We start from the raw sequence: 22,521 nt of genomic DNA on the forward strand, positions 1-22,521 counted from the left end.
TTTTTATTAGAGATAGGGTTTCACCGTGTTGGCCAGGCTGGTCTTGAACTCCTGTCTTCTTGATCCACGCCCCCCCCGGCCTCCCAAAGTGCTGGAATTATAGGCATGAGTGACCTCGCCTGGCCTAATTTTTGTATTTTTAGTAGAGACCGGGTTTCACCATGTTGGCCAGGGTGGTCTCGAACCCCTGACCTCAGGTGATCTACCTGCCTTGGCCTCCCAAAGTGCTGAGATTACAGGCATAAGCTAAAGGAATTCCCTCTAACAGCGTGTTGTACTGGGTAATAGCACAGTCTGTAGCCAGGTTCTGAATCCCAGCTCTGCCAGGTATGGGCAGAATTACCTTGGCCAAATTATTGCATTCAGCCTCAATTTCCTCATTGGTAAAATGGGGGATGGTAATTGACCTGCCTTCAGAGCTGGTGGCAGCTATGAAGGCAGCACTGGGTTGCCCTTTTCCATCTCTAGTAACTCTGTCTTTTTTCTTCTGTTTCCACAGGAAGTGCATGACCTGCTCCGTGCCTATGAGCTCAAGTACTGTTTTGTGGACAAATATAAAGGGACAGGTTTGTGGGGCCATGGGTGGGCCAGGGCAGGGGTGACTGTCCCTGAAGATGGGAGGACCCTGGCCCCGTGTCTGCTGCCCTGAACTGTCGACATTGCTGCAGGCCCAGTATTGCCCCCAAGTCTAGCATGGCTGGTTGCCCCATCTGCCTGTCGTCCTGGGTGCCTGTCTTGGGACAGCCTTCATGTTCTCCTGGAGAACATTGGGCTGATTCTTTTCCTGCTCCACTCGCTTGGCATTGAATGAATAATTAACAATGCTTGGCCTTGGGCTCATTCTCTTCCTGCCCCTCTTGGCTCACCCGGCCAGTCACCCAGTTACCCCACCTGTATAGTCTTTTTTTTGAGACAGAGTCTCACTGTTGCTCAGGCCAGAGTGCAGTGGCACGATCTCGGCTCACTGCATCCTCCACCTCCTGGGTTCAAGCCATTCTCTTGCCTCAGCCTCCTGAATAGCTGGGATTACAGGCGTGTACGACCATACCCAGCTAATTTTTGTATTTTTAGTAGAGATGGGGTTTCACCATGTTGGCCAGGCCGGCTTCGAACTCCTGACCTCAAGTAATCCGCCCGCCTTGGCCTCCGAAAGTGCTGGGATTACAGGGATGAGCCAGCATGCTCGGCCCTGTGTGGTCTTTTTAAACGCTGTATTCCTTTGGCTTCCACCTGGGCCGTGCCCCTCCATCTCTGCCTAAATGGCTGCCTTCCCCTGACCACCATGATTCCGTGTTGCTACTTGTTCTCTCCCAGGTAGCAAGCTCCAATCTTGCTGCCAGTCTGATCAAACCTACTCCTAACCTTAATCATTCTTTTCTTCTCAAAATCTGAGGCTCCTCCTCACACTGCCTTGGAGGATGTGCCTTGCCATCATCTTCTCGGGTGCCATGAGGTTCTGGACTGTTCGCTCTGCCACTGTTCTTTGCTGTCCTCTCTTCTATCCAGGCCCCACCCACGTGGGGTTGGACAGCTCCCCATTATAGCACTGAGCAGGCTGGGCTCTTGTTGCTGGCCCGCCCACCTGCCTCCTCTACGGAGTGGTCAGCTGCATGAGAATGGGGACAGGTCTTGTCAGCCATGGTTCCCCCAAGTGGGAGGCCCTCAGTGGGTATCTGTGTCCGCCATGCATTGTGCCAGGTGTTAGACCTCCCAGGGCCTTTGCTTGTAGCCTGTAACATGTGTGGGAAGGAGTGAAAGACAGGTGTCCCTCAGAGACCTACTCCCTCAGAGACCAACCTGGCAGGCTGGGGTAGTGATTAAAATCTTGGGCCCTCAAGGCAAAAAGACCTTGAGTTTGAATCCTGGTCTGTGGCTGTGGGCAAGTGATTTACCCTTCCTTGGGCTCAGTTTTCTCACCAACAAATTAAGCATGACCGTAATGTGTCTCCTAACATGTTATGACCTGCCTCAGTTGGCCATGGAACCGAATACATTAAAATGCCTAAAAGGCTGGGCACAGTGGCTCATGCCTGTAATCCCAGCACTTTGGGAGGCCATAGCAGGTGGATCACAAGGTCAAGAGATTGAGACCATTCTGGCCAACATGGTGAAACCCCAACTCTACTAAAAATACAAAAAAAAATTAGCTGGGCGTGGTGGCGCACGCCTGTAGTCCCAGCTGCTCGGAAGGCTGAGGCAGCAAAATTACGTGATCCCGGGAGGTGGAGGTTGCAGTGAGCTGAGATGAGATTGCGTCACTGCATTCCAGCCTGGAGACGGAGTGATGAGACTCTGTCTCAAAAAAAAACACTGGGATTCCAGTGCATAGTAGTAGGCACTTGTTAAACAGTGGCAGGGTCAACAAGTCAAATGTTTGCTGAGCACCTAGTATGCTCTGGCACCAGGGATCCAGATGTTGAGTGACACTTTTGTTCGCATAGTCTTTTAACATGTATTTATTGAGCACTTACTATGTGCCAGGTGCAGGGGACATAGCTCTGAACCACACAGACAGTCTGTTCTTGGGAGGAGGATGTTATTCAAACAACTGCAAATATGAAGGTGAAATGGTCCTTGGGGACCAAAAATTACAGGGCACTGTGGGGGCACAAAGCTGGGATCTGACACAGGAGCAGTCCGGGTAGGCTTCACGGGAGAAGTGACATTTGAGGTCTGATCTGTGGATGGGTACAGGTTAACAGGTAAGGAGGTGGGGCTCAGTGTTCCACGCTCAGGGAACAGCAGCTACAAAGGCCTCTCTGGAGCTTGCCTGGTGTGGTCCGGGGAGCAGTGGTGAGATGAGGGGAGGTCAGTGAGCCCATGCAGGCTGCCCTGCACCCTGCAGCTAGAAGCCACCAGATAGGTGCGGAGTGATCGGGTTATCATTTTGAACAAAGCTTCCTGCAGCTGCTGGGTGGGTCGCAAATCCAGGGCAGCATGTGGCCTCAGGGTTGAAGGGCACTGGTGGCCTGGAAAGGTGGCAGGGGTAGGCAGTTTGTAGAGCGGGGCTCTGGAGCCTGGAGCCTGGCTACCTGGGTTCAAGTCCAGGCTCCCCTACTCAGGCACGGGGTGCTGCTCTGGGTCCGTTTCCTTGCTGTCTGCTCTGGGTCCATTTCCTTGCTGTCAAATGTTGGTTGTGATGATTAAGTTATATCCATTTGACAGATGAGGAAACTGATACCCCCAAAGCCACCTGGGGCTTGGGGCTTAACTCCAGGCTCCAGTGAGCATGGGCTTAACCACCGCCCTTGATATCACCCAAGTGATCCATGGCATTCTTAGGACAGAGCCAGGCCCCAGCAGGTGGGTGCTGCTGTGGGTGCAGGTGGATGCAGGGCTGGGAGAGGGAGAGGGCTTCGTGGAGTCCAGAGTCAGTGGCAGGCACACTTGCCTGTGTTAGTCACCAAGGCTGGCACCTGTTCAGATCACAGGCACCCGAGATGCCCAGCATTTGCAGGTCCCACCTGGTTTGGAGGGTGGCGGGTGGAGGGGCAGGCCTTTGGGGCTCCACTGACCTGGAGCTGCTCTCTTCCCACCACAGCCTTTGTGACCCTGCTGAATGGGGAGCAGGCCGAGGCCGCCATCCGCGCTTTTCACCAGAGACGCCTGCGGGAGCACGAACTGTCGGTGCAGCTGCAGCCCACGGATGCCCTGCTGTGCGTGGCCAACCTGCCCCCCAGCTTCACACAGCAGCAGTTCGAGGAGCTGGTGCGGCCCTTCGGCAGCCTGGAGCGCTGTTTCCTGGTCTACAGCGAGCGCACCGGCCACTCCAAGGGCTACGGCTTTGCTGAGTACATGAAGAAGGACTCAGCCGCCCGTGCCAAGTCGGACCTGCTGGGCAAGCCGCTGGGCCCGCGCACCCTCTATGTGCATTGGACGGATGCCGGGCAGCTGACGCCTGCCCTTCTCCACTCCCGCTGCCTCTGTGTGGACCGCCTGCCACCTGGCTTCAATGATGTGGACGCTCTGCGCCGGGCACTGTCGGCTGTCCACACCCCCACCTTCTGCCAGGTGAGCCCTGTGGAGAGCACTGGGGAGCAGGCACCAGGCCGGAGCACTGGAAGGAGTCATCTGCTTTTTCTTTTTTTCTTTTTTTTTGAGATAGAATCTCACTTTGTTGCCCAGGCTGAAGTGCAGTGATGCAATCTCATCTCACTGCAACCTCTGCCTCCCGGGTTAAAGTGATTCTCCTGCCTCAGTCTCCCAAGTAGCTGGGATTACAAGTGCCCGCCACCACACCTGGCTGATTTTTATATTTTTAGCAGAGATGGGATTTTGCCATGTTGGTCAGGCTAGTCCTGAACTCCTGACCTCAGGTGATCCACCTGCCTCAGCCTTCCAAAGTGCTGGGATTATAGGCATAAGCCACCGCACCCAGCCCCATCTGCCTTTTCTAATCTCCTAGATCCTTTTGCAGTAAGGCACCGGTGACGTCATACAGCTTTGAATGAGGTTCTTGCTAGAGAGGCCACGTGGTGCAGGGAGTGAGAGTTCTGGGACTTGTTTTTTTGTTTGTTTTTGAGACAGAGTCTTGCTCTGTCGCCCAGACTGGAGTGCAGTCTTGGCTCACTGCAACCTCCACCTCCCGGCTTCAAGCAATTCTCCTGCCTTGACCTCCTGAGTAGCTGGGATTACAGGCACGTGCCACCATACCTGGCTAATTTTTGTATTTTTAGTAGAGATGGGGTTTCACCATGTTGGTCAGTCTGGACTTGAACTCTTGACCTTGTGATCCACCCGCCTTGGCCTCCCAAAGTGTTGGGATTACAGGCATGAGCCCTGTGCCTGGCCACTTGTTTTGTTTTTTGAGACAGAGTCTTTATCTGTCACCCAAGATGGCATGCAGTGGCCCAATCTCGGCTTACTGCAACCTCCACTTCCCTGGTTCAAGTGATTCTTCTGCCCCAGCCTCCTGAGTAGCTGGGATTACAGGTGCCAGCCACCATGCCCAGCTAATTTTTGAATTTTTCGTAGAGACAGGGTTTTGCCTTGTTGACCAGGCTGGTCTTAAACTCCTGACCGCAGGCGATCTGCCTGTCTTGGCCTCGCAAAGTGCTGGGATTACAGGCGTGAGCCACTGTGTCCAGCCAAGGGATTTGAATCCCTGTGCAACCTCCGGCCTTACTGTCCCTCTGTCAGATGCAGAGGAGGTCACCCTTGTAACTGTGGATCTCAAGGCTTGCTCAACACTTACCTCCTCATTCACTACTAACCTCATCAGACCTCCCATGGGGTCCCTGACCCAGGCCAGGCATTGAGGAGGTTGCAGAGGAGCCCACAGTCTATTTGAGCCTTGAGGTCAGAGACTGAAGCTTCACCAGATCCCAGCCCTGCCCTCTAGCTCCGGCCAGTCACTGGCTCTCTGATCTGCAGTTGCCCTTCTCCGTAAGCAGGGACTTAGTACTTACACAATGGGTTGGCAAAACAGTCCCTCGTTCATTCAGGCCACACATGCCAGACACTTCTGTGTGTGTGCCTCGCCCTGAGATAGGCGCAGTGGGGCAAGAATAGGCCAGACATACTCTCTAAGAGCCTCCAAAAGGTCTTGATCCCCAGAGATCCCGAAGGGGTCATTCCTCCAGCACTCACTGTGGATTCTGAGTATGTAACTTTCGGTTGCTTCATCCTATGTCAACCCTGAGAGGCAGGTAGCTCATTTCTCATTTTTAGATGAGGATACTAAGGCACAGAGGGGTCAAGTAACTTGCCCAGGGTTTAATAGCCAGGGTCTGGCAGAGCTGGGATCAGAATGCTGCAGCGTAGCTCCAGAGCCTGGGCCAGCCAAGAGAAGGCCAGTGCAGAGGCTTAGAAGGGATAGTCCTGGCTGGGAAGAATGACTCAATGCCTGTAACACCAACACTTTGGGAGGCTGAGGTCGACGGATCCCTTGAGCTCAAGAGTTCGAGACCAGCCTGGGCAATATGGTGAAATCCTGTCTGTACAAAAATTAGACAGGTGTGATGGCACGCCTGTGGCCCCAGCTACTCAGGAGGCTGAGGTGGGAGGATCGCTTGATACTGGAAGTCCGAGGCTGCAGTGAGTCATGATCGCACCACAGCACCATGGCACTACAGCCTAGGCAACAGAGCTAGACCTCCATCTCAAAGAAAAAGAGAGAGAGTCCTAGGCTCAGACCGTCACCTCTGTGGCTTTGAGTGGGTCCCTCTCATGTAAGTGGGGTATTGGTGCCCCATTTAAACTAGGTATCTGTTGGGAGGCTGAGGCAGGAGGATCGCTTGAGACCAGGAGTTCAAGACTAGCCTGGGTGAGATAGTGGGACCCCATCGCTATATTTAAAAAACATAACAGGCTGGGTGTGGTGGCTCACGCCTGTAATCCCAGCACTTTGGGAGGCCGAGGTGGGTGGACCACTTGAGATCAGGGGTTTAAGGTCAGCCTGGCCAACATGGTGATGCCCTGTTTCTACTAAAAATATAAAAAAATTAGCTGCATGTGGTGATGCAGGCCTGTAACCCCAAGTACTCTGGAGGCTGAGGCAGGAGAATAGCTTGAACCTGAGAGGCAGAGGTTGCAGTGATCCAAGACTGCGCTACTGCACTCTAGCTTGGGAGACAGAGTGAGACTCCGTCTCAAGAAAAGAAAAAAAGGCCAGGAGTGGTGGCTCACACCTATAATCCCAGCACTTTGGGAGGCCAAGGCGGGTAAATCACCTGAGATCAGGAGTTTGAGGCCAGCCTGACCAACATGGTGAAACCCTGTCCAAAAAAAAAAATAAATTAACAACAAGAAAAACAGCAGGGTGTCGTGGTCAAAAAGTTCGAGACCAGCCTGGCTAACATGAACCTCATCTCTACTAAAAATACAAAAAAAAAAAAAAAAGCAGCCAGGTATGGTGGTGTATGCCTGTAATCCCAGCTACGAAGAGGCTGAGGCACAAGAATCACTTGAACCCAGGAGCTGTTGGTGACAGCGAGTCCTTTGCATCACTGCACTCCAGCTTGGGTGACAGTGCTAAACTTTGTCTCAAAAAAAAAAAAATGGGTATGATTATGGGAGATCCATGCCTAGACCTTGGCACAGAGCATGGGCAGAGGTAAAGGGGTGCTACCTATACCTTCCCTGCCCTGGCAGTTGGCATGTGTGGGGGCCCAGGCCCAACTGTTTCCCATAGTATTGCTACCTTCTTGGCTACTGTCTGGAACGAGAGCCCTTTCACCTCATGGATGTCCTAGAAGAGAAAAAAAAAAAGAGAGCCCTTCCTTCTCTACCCCTTGCTGATTATTTCTTTTTTTTTTTTTTTGGAGACAGAGTCTTACTCTGTCGCCCACACTGGAGTGCAGTGGCTCGATCTTGGCTCTGCAACCTCTGCCTCCCGGATTCAAGTGATTACCCTGCCTCAGCCTCTGGAGTAGCTGGGACTACAGGCACATGCCACCACACCCAGCTAATTTTTTGTATTTTTAGTAGAGACGGGGTTTCACTGTACTGGTCAGGATGGTCTCAATCGCCTGACCTCCTAATTCACCCGCCTTGGCCTCCCAAAATGCTGGGATTAGAGGCATGAGTCACTGCGCCTGGCCTTTTTTTTTTTTTTTTTTTTAAGCAACAGGGTCTTACTCTGTCCTTGGAGTGTAGTGGCTCAATCATAGCTCACTATAACCCTGAATTCCTGGGCTTAAGCAATACTTCCGCCCCAGCTGGATCTGTAGCCCGGCACCACCTCATCCAGCTGTAGTACTGTTTCTTGGGACAGCCATCACCACCACCCTGATGTGGCCGGTCCCATGAAGGCTGTCAGTTTGGCCTTGTCTGATCCCAGCTCTAAACTGTGGCCTGGACAAGGGTCTATCCGTCTCTGAGCCCCAGTTTTCTCTCCTACAAAGTAGGAGTGCTGACAGTGCCTGCCTTTTTTCTTTTTTTTTTTTTGACATGGAGTCTCATTCTGTCGCCCAGGCTGGAGTGCAGCGGTATGATCTCGGCTTGCTGCAACCGCCGCCTCCTGAGTTTAAGTGATTCTCCTGCCTTGGCCTCCCAAGAAGCTGGGATTACAGGCATGCCCCACCACACCCGGCTAACTTTTTATTTTTAGTAGAGATGGGGTTTTGCCACCTTGGTCAGGCTGGTCTTGAACTCTGACCTCAAATGACCTGCCCACTTTGGCCTCCCAAAGTGCAGGGATTACAGACAGCCTGGAACCCAAGCCTGGAAGCCACCTGCTTCAGCTACAGGCTGGGCTTCTCCCCTCCCAGCCCCAGCTACAGTGCCCTTGGCCTGAGGCTGGTTGTCGGGCGGCACCCCGAAGCCACGTGCCTCTTCCCGCACTTTGCACCTTGGTGTACCCTGAAGTCCCAAGTCCCTCTGTGGCCTCGTCTTTGGTGGTGAGGCAGCTCCCGGCCCTGCCCTCCGTCCAGCTGCGTGGCCTTGGGTGCGCTGACCTCTCTGTGCCTCATTCGCCTTCTCTGAGAAATGGGTATGATGCAGCCTCCCAGGGTTGTTGGGAAGATCAGATGAGCTGATGCAGGAACGAGGGACAGGACAGAGCCTGGTGTGGAGTTCACCCCCCCACATCTCATTACAGTTGTCACTTCCTGGGATGGTACAGTCACTGCTTCCTAGGTGCTCATGACCGTCTGCCTTCCCCCTGCAGCTGGCATGCGGCCAGGATGGGCAGCTGAAGGGCTTCGCGGTGCTGGAGTATGAAACAGCTGAGATGGCAGAGGAGGCGCAGCAGGGGGCGGACGGCCTGGCCCTGGGGGGCAGCCACCTTCGAGTCTCCTTCTGCGCCCCGGGGCCCCCCGGCCGCAGCATGCTGGCCGCGCTCATCGCTGCCCAGGCCACGGTAAGCGTGTGTGGGTGGGGTGGCAGTGGGGATGGACACCCTGTGGGAATGTGAGGGCCCCAGCGGCACGCTGAGCTGGTTCTGCCCCTTCCCGCAGGCCCTCAATCGGGGGAAGGGGCTCCTCCCCGAGCCCAACATCCTGCAGCTGCTCAACAACCTGGGCCCGTCCGCCTCCCTCCAGCTGCTGCTCAACCCTCTGCTCCACAGCAGCACGGGGGGGAAGCAGGGTAAGTCAGGGCTGGGCAGGGGCCCAGTGTGCTGAACACAGGCTTCAGCCCTGTCCCCGGCACTCCCCAAAACTGCTTGTCTCGGCCCCAGTGACTGGAGCCCCAGGAGTAGGGCTGAGGGGGAGAATGGAGTCGTGGGGGGAGCTGCTGCTGTCCACAGCTGGAGGCCAGGACCAGGGCCACACAGCGGCCTGCAGTGAGGTGGGTGCTGGCAAGAGGGGGCCACCCTTTACTGGAGTAGCCACTACCCGTTCTAGGCCCTTTGGGCAAGTCCACTGCCCACCCCACCCATGCCTCAGAGCGTCAGTTTCCTGCCCCATCAGTGGGTTCATCAGGGCTGTGTGTCATAAGGCAGGAGGGAGGACATGGGCACCCCTGCCCATGCCCCTGTGTCTCCCTCTAGGCCTCCTGGGTGCCCCCCCAGCCATGCCGCTGCTCAGTGGACCAGCCCTGTCCACAGCACTGTTGCAACTCGCCCTGCAGACCCAGAGCCAGAAGGTAACACACGTGTCCCCCTCACCCATTGCTCCACAGCCCCTCACAATCTGCAACACAGCTGGCGTCATCAGTGGAGTTTGGGGGGACCTCTGGCTGTGGCCTGGGGGCCCAGAACCAGGATGAGGCTGACTCCCCTCAGCCCCTGCCTTTCCCACCCACATCTCCAAACCCTCCGGCAATCACTCATGACAGGGTTTGCCTTCTTTCCCTCCATTCTGGAGAGGGCCCCTGGCCTTGGTGCCTGGGGTGGGGTCAGGGGACCTGGACATGCCCATTTACAGCCTGTAACTGGGTGTGGGTCGGGAGCACCGCTTTAGGGCACCAGGTTGTAAATAGACTGCTCGGAAACTCCCTTGTGGAAGAGCCACCTGGAGAAGAAACTCCAGGTCCACCCCCTCAGTGCGCACGCATGCAAACACACACACACACACACACACACACACACACACAAGTCACACATAAACACAGGTATACACAGAGTCATAAAGATGCTATACATACACAGAGACATAGACACACAAAGATGTGAGACAAAGACATGTAGACGAAGACACAGAGACATGAGACAGATTCACAGACACATAGAAACAAAGACACCGATCTACACACACAGACACACAGATTCACAAACATACACTCATGCTCCGCCTTGTCTGGTGTCTGGATTCTATAAGTCAGTAGCATCGGTATGTCTGTGTCTGGTGGTAACTGACAGTATATGAGCTTGTGGGTCTGGTCTTCTGTGACTAAAAGTGGCTGAAATCCTGTGTGGCTGTCCCACTCCATATGGCTGCAGTTGATACTGTGCTGTGATCATCAGCCAGTGTACTGGGGCGGATGCTCAGGAGACCCTCAGTCACCATGGCTGATGGGATGAGTGATGGGGGTGGAGGGTGGTGAGCAGTGGGGAACCCCATGCCTGTCTGCCCAGGACTGGTTGTGCCCTGGAGTCCGGGTGTGTCTGCCAAGACTCTGGGCCACACCTGTCTGCTTCCCTGAGCCACCCCACCCCCATCTGCAGCTGTCTGTATTCTGTCCCTAGAAGCCCGGCATCCTGGGAGACTCACCCCTGGGCGCCCTCCAACCTGGGGCCCAGCCGGCCAACCCCCTCCTTGGGGAGCTGCCTGCAGGTAATGCAGACCCCGCCCACAGTGTCCCCTATGCCCTTCCCCTTCCTTCCCTGCTATGTGGCCTTGGGCGAGTGACCCAACCTCTGTGGGTCCCAGTGCCCTGGTCCCATCAGTTGGTTGTCCCCTACCCCAGGCCCAGGCATGAGCTCTGTTCAGTGGCCAGCATGGATTTGTCCCTTGAGCACTGGGCCCTGGTCCAGGTGGGAGCTGGAGAGCCCTAGGGAGTGGGGTCCTGTGTGCCTGGGCCCCTGAAATCCTCCTTCCCTCCCTAGGAGGGGGTCTGCCCCCGGAGCTGCCACCCCGGCGAGGGAAGCCACCACCCCTGCTGCCATCCGTGCTTGGCCCTGCTGGGGGTGACCGGGAGTCCCTGGGCCTGGGTCCCCCAGCGGCCCGGCTCACTCCTCCCCCTGCCCCTGTGGGGCTCCGAGGCTCTGGCCTCAGAGGCCTCCAGAAAGACAGTGGGTCTCTGCCGACGCCCCCTGGGGTAAGGCCCTGCCCCGCGCGCGGCACCACACAAGCCTTCTGTTCCACAGGGTCCCCTCTCCTGGGGGCCTTCTCGAATCCAGCCCTCCCGCTGCAGGTCTCACTGCTGGGGGAGCCCCCCAAGGACTACCGGATTCCCCTGAATCCCTACCTGAACCTACACAGCCTGCTCCCGGCCAGCAACCTGGCGGGTAAGGAGGTCCGGGGCTGGGGAGGCGCCGGGAGAAGCCGCCACCCAGCTGAGGGCCCTCCACCTAACCCCCCAGCCCCTGGAGGTGGCAGCAGCAGCAGCAAAGCCTTCCAGTTCAAGTCCCGCCTGCTCAGCCCCCTCAGCAGCACCCGCCTGCCCCCCGAACCAGGGCTCTCTGACAGCTACGGCTTCGACTACCCCTCGGTGAGTGCCTGGCTGTGGTTCTCTGTCCCCTGAGGCCAAATCATTTTCCAAATTGATATTTCTCTATGACTGGGCTAGGCCGCATGCTAGAGAGGCAGCAGGGAACGTGCCGGATATGGTCTTTTTTCTTTTTAGAGACAGGGTCTCCCTCTGTTGCTTGGGCTGAAGGGGAGTGGTGCGATCATAGCTCACTGCAGCCTCTGCAGTCTCAACCTCCTGGGCTCAAGGAGTCCTTGCACCTCAACCTCCCAAGGAGCTGGGACCACAGGCATGTGCCACCATGCCCAGCTAATTTTTAAATTTTTGGTAGAGATGGAATCTCACTGTGTTGTCCAGGCTGGTCTCAAACTACTGACCTCAAGTGAGCTGCCTGCCTCAGCCTCCCAAAGTGCTGGGATTACAGGCAAGAGCCACTATGCCTGGCCTTATGCTCTTAGTTTCCTGTTTCTGCACATCAGCCCTTGCTTCCTGTCCATCTGCCTGTCTGTCCATTCCCAAGACCTGGAGGATCTTTCATCTCAGTCTATCTGTATCCTGTGTCTCTGTCAACCTTTCTCTCCTGAGAGACCATACTGTCTCTCTCCAGATATAGGGCTTGCCCTTTCTTTCCCTCTCTCCCACCTTTGATTCCTGTCTGTACCCCTGGGGATTTGGTCCTTCTATGATGCCAACCTCCTTCACAGAAGGAATTGCAAACTGGCCACCCACATGTCACCTGGGTTATGTTTGGTTCCTGCTGAGTTTCAAACAAATAACCAAAATTAATGCCAACACAAGAAAACCACAAGAATCCACGCAGCTCGAATTCCCAGCTTGCCTGGAAAACTCCAAACACCTAGGCCCATGGGGGGTACACCCCTGTACAGCAGCCATCCCTGGCTGGAGCCGAGCTGTATCCAGCCCCAAATTTGCCCCCTCCTAGTCCCAGAGTGGTATCTCCCTGACAGATCTGCATGGAGTTCAGCCAGGGTGAGGCTGGGACATACCCCAACCCAATGTGCTTCTCCCACTTTCATTCAGGACATGGGACCTCGGCGGCTCTTCTCCCACCCACGGGAACCAGCCCTTGGGCCTCATGGACCCAGTCGACACAAGGTAAAGGCCATCCTGGTATGGCTTATGTAGCAATCAGCTTTTACTGCATGACAAGCCAGCTGTGCCATGACTTAGTAGCCTAGAATAGCAGACCTTGTATTTTGTATGTTCTTTGTGGGTTATTTTGAGACAGGATCTCACTGTGTTGCCCAGACTGGAGTGCAGTGGCTCCATCATAGCTGACTGTAGCCTCAAACTCCTCTCAAGCGATCCTCTCACCTCAGCCTCCTGAGTAGCTGGGGCCATAGAGACTCACCACCGTGATGAATAATTTTTGTACTTCTTGTGGAGATGAAGTCTCCCTATGTTGCCCAGGCTGGTCTGGACCTCCTAGGATCACAGGCATGAGCCACCAGCCATGCCAAGCATTGCATTACTTCTTGCTACTCTGCAGGACAGTGGGTGGTCCCCTCCACTCTCTTGGGCCTCAGTGAGCTACGTGGCCTCACATATTTGGCATCCATAGGCTGCACGGTGTCTCTGTGCCCATTCGTGCAGTGTTGATCCCCAGGTTCCTGGAGGAGGAAGAGAAGGCAGGCACCCACGTGCCAGCTCTCTTCACTCCTATTAGCCAAAGCTAGTCTTTGCAGAGCCCAGAATCATTTGGGAGGATCTTGTGCAAAAGGCTGGGTCCTACAGTTGTCTGCTTCACCCCACCAACCCTTCTTCTGCAGATGTCCCCCCCGCCCAGTGGCTTCAGCGAACGGAGCAGTGGTGGGAGTGGCGGGGGGCCCCTGTCTCACTTCTATTCAGGCTCGCCCACTTCCTACTTCACCAGCGGCCTGCAGGCTGGCCTCAAACAGAGCCACCTCAGCAAGGTGAGGAGCCTCTCTGGCTGAGCAGGGCCCCCTGGGACAGCCAAGATACGGGGGCGCCTGCTACCGGGGCTCTGTGACCCTCAGTGCCCAGGCCAAAGCTGGGGTGGTGGCAGGGGTCAGTCTTGCTCAGGGTAGAGTAGAAACAGCCTGTCGTCCTCCATCCACCCCTGTGCGTCAAGCACCCAGCACTGCCAGCCTTCCAGGCTTTCTGGTACTTCCTCCCTCTACAGCCCGGGCTGTGGGTGCTATTGGCCCCATTTGACAGATGAGAAAACAGGCTCAGATAAAATGGAGCAATCAGCCCCAGGTCTCATAGCTAGAAAGTAGCAGAAGCAAAATTTGAACCTGAAACCCCTCGAACCCCTCGCTTTTCCTTGGGCAGAGGGTTGCTTCCTCTGGCCCCCAGGGAGTAACCTGTCCCTCCTCTCTCCATTTCTCCCAGGCAATCGGCTCTTCCCCGATGGGCTCCGGAGAAGGGCTCCTGGGCCTCGGCCCTGGGCCTAATGGTCATAGCCACCTGCTGAAGGTACGGGCAGGGGGTGGGGACATGCAGGGCTGGGGAGCCCCAGCCACTCAGTGGCCCCTGACCCGCCCTGCCCTGCCCTCTGTCTCCAGACCCCACTGGGTGGCCAGAAACGCAGCTTTGCCCACCTGCTGCCCTCCCCCGAGCCCAGCCCAGAAGGCAGCTACGTGGGTCAGCACTCCCAGGGCCTCGGTGGCCACTACGCAGACTCCTACCTGAAGCGGAAGAGGATTTTCTAAGTGGCTGGTGCCAGAGATAACTCAAAGGCCTGCACCAAATCGCTTTTGGGTTTTCTGGTGTTTTGTTTTGTGTTTTTTTAAACCATCTTCTCTCTTTCGGTAATAGAAAAATCTCTGAAAGACTTTACTGACCAACCAGCCGGAGCCCCAGGAGCCCAAGGGGTATGGGGGAGTCTGGAGGCTTCACTGTGCCTCTGGCCTGCTCCCACGCCGAAACCCTGCAGCCTTAAGAGAGAGGGGCCCCGGCCTGCTCTCCCCTCCCCTCATCTCCTCTGCTGTGCCCGTCTCTCCGGAGCCCTCCTGCCTCCATTGCTCCTGTAATTTTGGCCTTTCGAGTGCCTTGGAGGTTTCCCTCACCTCCTGTGAGGATACAGAGACTGTCTCCTTTTTTTAACTTTGACAGCTGACTTCTGTTTCCTTTTCTAATTTTTATTCTTCAGACCACCCAAGACAACCCCCAGCTCTGATTCTTTCAAGGTCCGGCCTGTCCAGGCCACCATTCCACACTTTACGGTTCGAAACAGCTCTTTTTCCCACATCTGCTGCAGGCATGCTGTCTCCTGTCCCTGCCTGCCCATCTGGCCTGTACCCCAGCCCTGGGGTCCCTGCCGAAATCCCCTCCCTTTCTGATGCCTTAAAAGCTGGGCCCCAGGCCCTGCTGGCCAGAGCCACAGTTGTGGAGCTCTGGGAGCTTGACTATGGACCAAACAGCCCTGGCCTAGGTATCGGGCCACTCTACCCAGAATCTCCACCCAGGGGACAGTAGAAGGCCAAAGCCTTCATCTTGGTGAACCAGCCCCATCACCCCTTCCTGCCTGGGACTTGGAGCAGAGATGGGCTTTCTCTGCCAGTCCCCCTGACGTTTGTCTGTGGGAGTCGGGCATTGTACCCATCTCCCGGAGCCTCTGCTGTGACCCCCTTGTTGAAGATGAATTCTTGAAATCTGCCTGCCTGCCCCAGGCCAGAGCCCTGGAACTGGCCTCCTTTCAGCCCAGTGCCAGAAACCAGCACTCCATGCAGATAAGCTCTGGGCCTGTCCACTAGCAGGACCTGTCGACCTGAGGTGACCCTGGGCCCTGCCGCAGGCCAACTGGGCCACCAGCTTCCCTCCCCTGACTCTGGGGACCCACATCCACTCCACGGGGATTTTTCCCCCTCAACCCCAATCTCCCCACATGGACCTTTGCTGAATTAAAGTTTGTAAGTAAATGGTTTTAAAGAAATCAAAGCTGGCTGGTTCTTGGAACAAACTGGGTTTGAGTGGGAGGTTTGGGATGGCCCCGCAGGACTACCTGCATTGGATCACGTGCTGCTCTTCCCTTGTGGTGACTACAGGCATTAAGCAAACATCTGCGCTTATATTCTGGTAATTAGGAACCCTTCGCTCGCGTGTCCCCGAGGGCGCATGCTCAGTCGCCGGGTCACGTGACGCATGTCATGGCCGCCTCCATGGCCCGGGGCGGCGTGAAAGCCAGGTTTCTGCAGGCTGCCAGAGGCACCTGGTGGAATAGACCTGGGGGCACTTCGGGGTCCGGGGATGCGGTGGCGCCGGCAATAACCAGAAAGTTTCAGACGACAGGTACTTGGGGCGCCCAGAGCGGGCGGCATTAACCTATCAGATGCCGGCGGGGCGGGGCTCGGTGCAGCCGCTCACCCAACCGTGTTTTCCAGGCTCGCGCCCAGCGGGAGAAGAGGCGGGTGGCCCCGAGCGGCCCGGGGACGTGTGAGTGCAGGGGGCCAAGTCCCTCATTCCTCATTCCACGAAACTCCTCCAGTCCCCATCTTGCCCTGTAGCTTTATCTCGAGGTCCCCCTTCTGCTTCGCCCTGTTCAGTCCCTGTCTGTCAAGCCTCAACCCCGACTTCCTAATTCTAGATTCTACCCGGGTCCTGAGCCCATCATCCAGTTCGGCATTTGCACCTCCATCTGTCCCCAGGGTGAACGTGGTGTTCGTAGACCGCTCAGGCCAGCGAATCCCAGTGAGCGGCAGAGTCGGGGACAATGTTCTCCACCTCGCCCAGCGCCACGGCGTGGACCTGGAAGGTAGGAACCGGGCACGGAGAATTAAGGAGGTCTTTATCCATTTGTCCAAAAAAAACACAAATCAGGTGTGTCTCTTCATGGCTTTTCCGACCAAATACGGACTAAAATCCAAACCTCTCACTGCGGCCTCATCCGTTGCCCATCTTATTTATTTATTTGAGATGGAGTCTTGCTCTTTCGCCCAGGCTGGAGTGCAATGGTGCGATCTGAGCTCACTGCAGCCTCCGCCTCTGCATGGAGTGCTGGTTTCTGGCACTGGGCTGAAAGGAGGCCAGCTCCAGGGCTCTGGCCTAGGGCAGGCAGGCAGATTTCAAGAATTCATCTTCAACAAGGGGGTGACAGCAGAGGCTCCAGGAGTTCAAGCGATTCTCCTGCCTCAGCCTCGTGAGTAGCCCAGCTCTTATTTATTAAGCATTTATTAGCGGTCACTAGGACACCCCCCTAGAATTCGTGTTCTCTTGCTCCTGCCTCCCTGTATTCTAGCTACATTGACTTTCTTTTTGTTGTTGTTTTTTTGTTGTTTTGAGATGGAGTTTCACTCTTGTTGCCCAGGCTGGAGTGTAATGGCTCACAGCACCTCAGCTCACTGCAACCTCCACCTCCCAGGTTAAGCGATTCTCCTGCCTCAGCCTCCCGAGTAGCTGGGATTACAGGCACCCACCACCAAACCCCACTAATTTTTGTACTTTTAGTAGAGACGGGGTTTCACCATGTTGGCCAGGCTGGTCTGAAACTCCTGACAGGTGGTCCACCCACCTTGGACTCCCAAAGTGCTGGGATTACAGGCGTGAGCTACCGCACCTGGCCCACACTGGCTTTCTTATAGTTCAAACAGCCAAGCTCATTCCTGCCTCAGGGCCTTTGCATTTGCTGTTCCTTCTGTCTGAAGTGCTTTCCCAGCAAACATTCTGGCTCTTTCTCATCCTTTAGACCTCAGTGTAAATGCCATGTCCCTAACAATCCCATTCCACTCAGCCCAGTTGAAGTACCCATACCCCCCTAGTCACTCTATCTTATCAGTGCGATATGATATATGGCACCTCTCACTTTTTTTTTTTTTGAGATGGATTCCTGCTCTGTCACCCAGGCTGGCGTGCAGTGGCGCCATCTCGGCTCACTACAACCTACGCCTCTTGGGTTCAAGCAATTCTCCTGTCTCAGCCTCCCAAGTAGCTGGGACTATACCACACACCACTACGCCCAGCTAATTTTTGTATTTTCAGTAGAGATGAGGAGTTGGCTGGGCGCGCTGGCTCACGCCTGTAATCCCAACACTTTGGGAGGCCAAGGCAGGCGGATCACGAGGTCAAAAGATCAAGACCATCCTGGCCAACGTGATGTAACCCCATCTCTACTAAAAATACAAAAATTAGCTGGGCATGGTGACACGCACCTGTAGTCCCAGCTACTCGGCAGGCTGAGGCAGAAGAATTGCTTGAACCCAGGAGGCAGAGGTTGCAGTGAGCCGAGATTGAGCTACTGCACTCCAGCCTGGCAACAGAGCAAGACTCTGTCTCAAAAAAAAAGAGAGACGAGGTGTCACCACATTGGGCAGGATGGTCTCAATCTCTTGACCTGCCCACCTCAGCTGCCCAACGTGTTGCATTACAGGTGTGAGCCACCTCACGCAGCCAATTTTTTTTTTTTCTCTTTTTAAGAGACAGAGCCTTCGGGAGGCGGAAGCAGGAGAATCATTTGAACTTGGAGGGTGAAGGTTGCAGTGAGCCAAGATTGCGCCGCTGCATTCCAGCCTGGCAACAGAGTGAGACTCTGTCTTCAAAAAAAGAGAGAGAGAGTCAGAGCCTTGCTGTGTCACCAAGGCTTACTGCAGCCTTGAACTCCTGGGTTCAAGCAATCCTCCCAAGTAGTTGGGATTACCGGCACAAGCCACAATTCCAGGCTGTTTTCTTTCCTTCTTTGTCATCTGTCCCCTAGTGAGACCGGAGACCCATGTTCTTGTTCATGCTTATCTGTAGCCTGTTAGGATGTAACAGGTGTTTGATCATTCGTTGAGAGAAAAATCATAATAAAAATTTATTGTCCAGGCACAGTGGCTCATGCCTGTAATCCCAATACTTTGGGAGGCCAAGGCAGGTGAATCACTTGAGGACAGGAGTTTGAGACCAGTCCGGCCAACATGGCGAAACACTGTCTCTACGAAAAACACAAAAATTAGCTGGGTGTGGTGTCACATGCATATAATCCCAGCTACTCAGGAGGCTGAGAGTTGAGAATCACTTGAACTTGAGAGGCGGACATTGCAGTGAGCCAAGATGGCACCACTGCACTCCAGGCTAGATGACAGAGCGAGACTGTCTCAAAAAATATATATATGTGTTTCTTTAAGCATGTTAATGCATATTCACTGATTGAATCTTCATGACAACTTTATTCAGTATAGTAGAGACTGTTATTCCATATTATAGATGAGGAAACCAAACCCCAGGTTAAGTAGACCTGATCTAAGGTCAAGTGAGTGACAATACAAGATTCACCTGCCCATTTTAGCCACTAATCTGTGCTGCCTTTCTATGAATACCTACTTGGCGTCAGGCAGCAATATACAAAACAAATAAGGCCTCTGTCATCTCATGCAATCTGCCTGCCTTGGCTTCCCAAAATGCTGGGACTACAGGTATATGCCACTGCACCTGGCCAGGAATTAGGGTTGAAAGAGACGGAACCTGAGGTTTTCTGCTGACCACCTGCCCTTGGTCACACCCCCCACATCCTCTGATCATAGAGACCCGTGCCTGGGGATCACGTCCCTCCTGGCCTAAAACCTTCCAAAAGGTTTTCACACCCAGAATCGAATCCAAACTCCTCCACTTAGTCCTTCATCTCCCTCATTCATTCCTTTTCTGTTATACCTTTTAAAGTTTTTTTGTTCTGTTTTGTTGTTGTTGTTGTTGTTGTTGTTGAGACTGTCTCACTGTCACCCAGGCTGGAGTGCAGTGGCGTGATCTCCACTCACTGCAACCTCTACCTCCCGGATTCAAGCGATTATCCTGCCTCAGCCTACCACGTAGCTGGGATTACAGACTCCCACCACCACGACCAGTTAATTTTTGTATTTTTTAGTACAGGCGGGATTTCACCATGTTGGCCAGGCTGGTCTCGAACTCCTGACCTCAGGTGATCTGCCTGCCTTGGCCTCCCCAAAGTGCTGGGATTACAGGCATGAGCCATTGCACCTGGCCTCGTTTTGCTTTTTCTGTTTTCCTGCTTTGCATGAACTGTACAATTCACTCCTTGATGCAATTGGAACCCCCCAAGCTCACCCCCACCACAGGGCCTTTGCACTGACTGTATCCCTGGCCTGGAGTACCTTCCTTTCTACTTTTTGTTTCTGTTTTTTTTTTTTGGACATTTTTGAGAGGGAGTCATGCTCTGTCACCCAGGTTGGAGTGCAGTGGCGTGATGTCAGCTCACCGCGACCTTCACCTTCCGGGTTCAAGCAATTCTCCTGCCTCAGCCTCCTGAGTAGCTAGGATTACAGGCGCCCACCACCCTGCCTGGCTGATTGTTTTGTGTTTTTAGTAGAGACACGGTTTCACCATGTTGTCCAGGCTGCTCTTGAACTCCTGACTTTACACGATCTGCCTACCTCAGCTTTTCAAAGTGCTGGGCTTACAGGTTTTGATCCTGGCCTGTTTCAGTTCTTTTTTACTCTTTCTTTTTTCCTTGGCTGGACCCTTCTTGTCTTCAGGGACTCCACTCACCTGTCCCCCGATTCCCACATCTCCCGTGTCTTGTCCCTCTCCCTTTTAGTTTCTGCATTTATCAGTCAGAAGTAACCGTCTTCCTCTCTGGCTTGACCTGCTCCCCATCAACCTGCCCTTCTCCGTCTGCACTCAGCCTGGCGTGTTACAGATGCGCAAGGAACATGTGTCAGGCTGGGTGCCTGTCATCCCAGCACTTTGGGAGGCCCAGACAGATGGATCGCTTGAGCCAGGAACTTGAGATCAGCCTGGGCCATATATTGAAACCCTAATAGGGACAAAAATCCCACAGGTAAATATATAATTATGTCATGAGCAACTTGGGAAGGGTTGTCTGGAAGAAAATATACAGGGTTTGCTTTTAGGGTGAATATACCAGGGACCTTTATCTTATCATTAAAGGGGAAGATATGTTGGGAGGGGTTATGAAAGGCCTACCTAAAGTTCTGTTCTGGAGTCTAGTGGCCTGCAGTCTAGGACAGAGATTGGAATGTGAGATTGATTGATTGATTGATTGATTGATTGATTTGAGACAGAGTCTTGCTCTGTCCCCCAGACTGGAGTGCAGTGGCATAATCTTGGCTCACTGCAACCTCCACCTCCTGGGTTCAAGTGATTCTCCTGCCTTAGCCTTCCGAGTAGCTGGGATTGCAGGCGCCCGCCACCACACCTGGCTAATTTTTTTTGTAGTTTTAATAGAGACAGGGTTTTGCCATGTTGGCTAGGCAGGTCTCAAACTCCAACTCCTGACCTCAGGTAATCTGCCTGCCTGAGCCTCCCAAAGTGTTGGGATTACAGGCATGAACCACGGTGCCTGGCCAGAATGTGAGTTTTGGAGGTAAATGGCCTGCCCAGGCATGAATTACTCATGCCTATAATTCCAGCACTTTGGGAGGTGGGATGCTCAGATCACCTGAGGCCAAGACCAGGCTGGTCAAAATGGTGAAATCTGTCTCTACTAAAAATACTTAGCTGGGCATAGTGGTGCACGCCTGTAATTGCAGCTCGGGAGGCTGAAGCAGGACAATCACTTGGGCTGGGAAAGCAGAGGTTGCAGTGAGCCGAGATTGCACCACTGAACTCCAGCCTGGCTGACAGAGTGAGACTCTGTCTTAAAAAAAAAAAAAAAAAAAAAAAAATGGTAAGTGGCTTGTGTTCAAAGTTTGCCTCTTACCAGATACATAACCCTGAGAAAGGGACTTAGCTTCTTTGGGCCTCTGTTTCCTCGTCTATACAATTGGATAATTTAATTCCGATCTCACTGGGTTGCTGTGAAGATTGAACGGTGTTTAGTAGTTTTTAGTAGCTGGCATGAAGTCAGTGTGAAGTGAGCGAGTGGTTGGAATTACTAGATTAGATTATCTCAGTCTCATGTGATGAGGTTGCTAACGAGGTGGGTAACGGGGCTGACGAGACATGCAGGGACTGACTGGAGTTTCAAGGTCCAGACAGTTTCTCTCCAAGCGATAGAGAAGGGGCAGATTAGTCACAGAGTCCTAGCGGTGACAGTTGAAGCAAACAGGGAGGCGATGCCAGGTCAGGAGGCTGCCGTCCAGATCCGCCCTCATTGTCTGACAAGTCTAGAAAGGGGAGGAAAATTCTTAGTTTAACATCTTCCTGTGGACTGAGGACAAGTGTTTTTTCTTTTTCTTCTTTTTTTCTGAGTACGTGATTTTTTTATTTAAGGTCTCCCTTTATTTCCCAGACTGGAGTGCAGCGGCGCAATCATGACTTACAGCCTAGAACTCCCAGGCTCAAGCAATCCTGCTGCCTCAGCCTCCCAAGTAGCTGGGACCACAGGCATGCACCACCATGACCAGCTAATTTTTCTGTAGAGACAGGACCTCCCTGTGTTGCCCAGGCTGGTCTTGAGCTCCTGCCCTCGAACTCCTGACCTCAAGTGTGATCTTCCCGTCTCAGCCTCCCAAAGTGCTGGAATTATAGTCATGAGCCACCACGCCCAGCTGATCAATGCTGCTTTTTGTTGCTGTTTTTTGAGACAGGGTCCCTGTGCTGCCTGGGCTGGGGTGCAGTGGTATAAACATGGCTCACTGCAGCCTCGACCTTCCCGGGCTCTGCCACATAGCTGGGACTGCAGGTGCATACCACAACGCCTGGCATTCGCAAGATGCTAATTATTTTGTATTTTTCGTAGAGATGGACTTTCAGTATACGGCCCAGGCTGATCTCAAGTTCCTGGGCTCAAGCGATCCATCCGTCCGAGCCTCCCAAAGTGCTGGAATGACAGGCACCCAGCCTGACACATGTTCCTTGCGCATCTGTAACACGCCAGGCTGAGTGCAGACGGAGAAGGACAGGTTGATGGGGAGCAGGTCAAGCCAGAGAAGAAGATGGTTACTTCTGACTGATAAATGCAGAAAGTAAAAGGGAGAGGGACAAGACACGGGAGATGTGGGAATCGGGGGACAGGTGAGTGGAGTCCCTGAAGACAAGAAGGGTCCAGCCAAGGAAAAAAGAAAGAGTAAAAAAGAACTGGCCGGGCGCGGTGGCTCAAGCCTGTAATCCCAGCACTTCGGGAGGCCGAGGCGG

At 54.1% G+C, this 22,521-nt stretch overlaps 2 protein-coding genes across 4 annotated transcripts in view; both read left to right on the forward strand.

Annotated features, from left to right (window-relative positions):
* Window positions 1-15,430, forward strand: part of RAVER1 (ribonucleoprotein, PTB binding 1) — a 17,891-nt gene extending 2,461 nt beyond the window's left edge. The window contains exons 2-14 of one of the 3 annotated variants that reach the window (XM_017499977.1): window positions 500-566; window positions 3,542-4,011; window positions 8,609-8,800; window positions 8,898-9,027; window positions 9,431-9,525; window positions 10,568-10,655; window positions 10,928-11,139; window positions 11,236-11,329; window positions 11,405-11,532; window positions 12,553-12,627; window positions 13,302-13,445; window positions 13,888-13,971; window positions 14,061-15,430. In XM_017499977.1, the coding sequence (XP_017355466.1) occupies window positions 500-566; window positions 3,542-4,011; window positions 8,609-8,800; window positions 8,898-9,027; window positions 9,431-9,525; window positions 10,568-10,655; window positions 10,928-11,139; window positions 11,236-11,329; window positions 11,405-11,532; window positions 12,553-12,627; window positions 13,302-13,445; window positions 13,888-13,971; window positions 14,061-14,207 (1,926 nt within the window). In that variant the 3' untranslated portion in view covers window positions 14,208-15,430. Of the gene's footprint in view, window positions 1-499; window positions 567-3,541; window positions 4,012-8,608; window positions 8,801-8,897; window positions 9,028-9,430; window positions 9,526-10,567; window positions 10,656-10,927; window positions 11,140-11,221; window positions 11,533-12,552; window positions 12,628-13,301; window positions 13,446-13,887; window positions 13,972-14,060 lie in introns of all 3 variants that reach the window. The other 2 variants (XM_017499976.1, XM_017499978.1) reach the window with 2 other exon arrangements.
* Window positions 15,431-15,434: 4 nt separating this feature from the next.
* Window positions 15,435-22,521, forward strand: part of FDX2 (ferredoxin 2) — a 10,172-nt gene continuing 3,085 nt past the window's right edge. The window contains exons 1-3 of the mRNA XM_017499987.2: window positions 15,435-15,786; window positions 15,879-15,930; window positions 16,143-16,249. Coding sequence (XP_017355476.1) covers window positions 15,645-15,786; window positions 15,879-15,930; window positions 16,143-16,249 — 301 coding nt within the window. The 5' untranslated portion in view covers window positions 15,435-15,644. The remainder of the gene's footprint in view (window positions 15,787-15,878; window positions 15,931-16,142; window positions 16,250-22,521) is intronic.

This window comes from Cebus imitator, unplaced genomic scaffold, assembly GCF_001604975.1.
Source record: "Cebus imitator isolate Cc_AM_T3 unplaced genomic scaffold, Cebus_imitator-1.0 Scaffold263, whole genome shotgun sequence".
In the NCBI taxonomy this organism is placed as follows: domain Eukaryota; kingdom Metazoa; phylum Chordata; class Mammalia; order Primates; family Cebidae; genus Cebus; species Cebus imitator.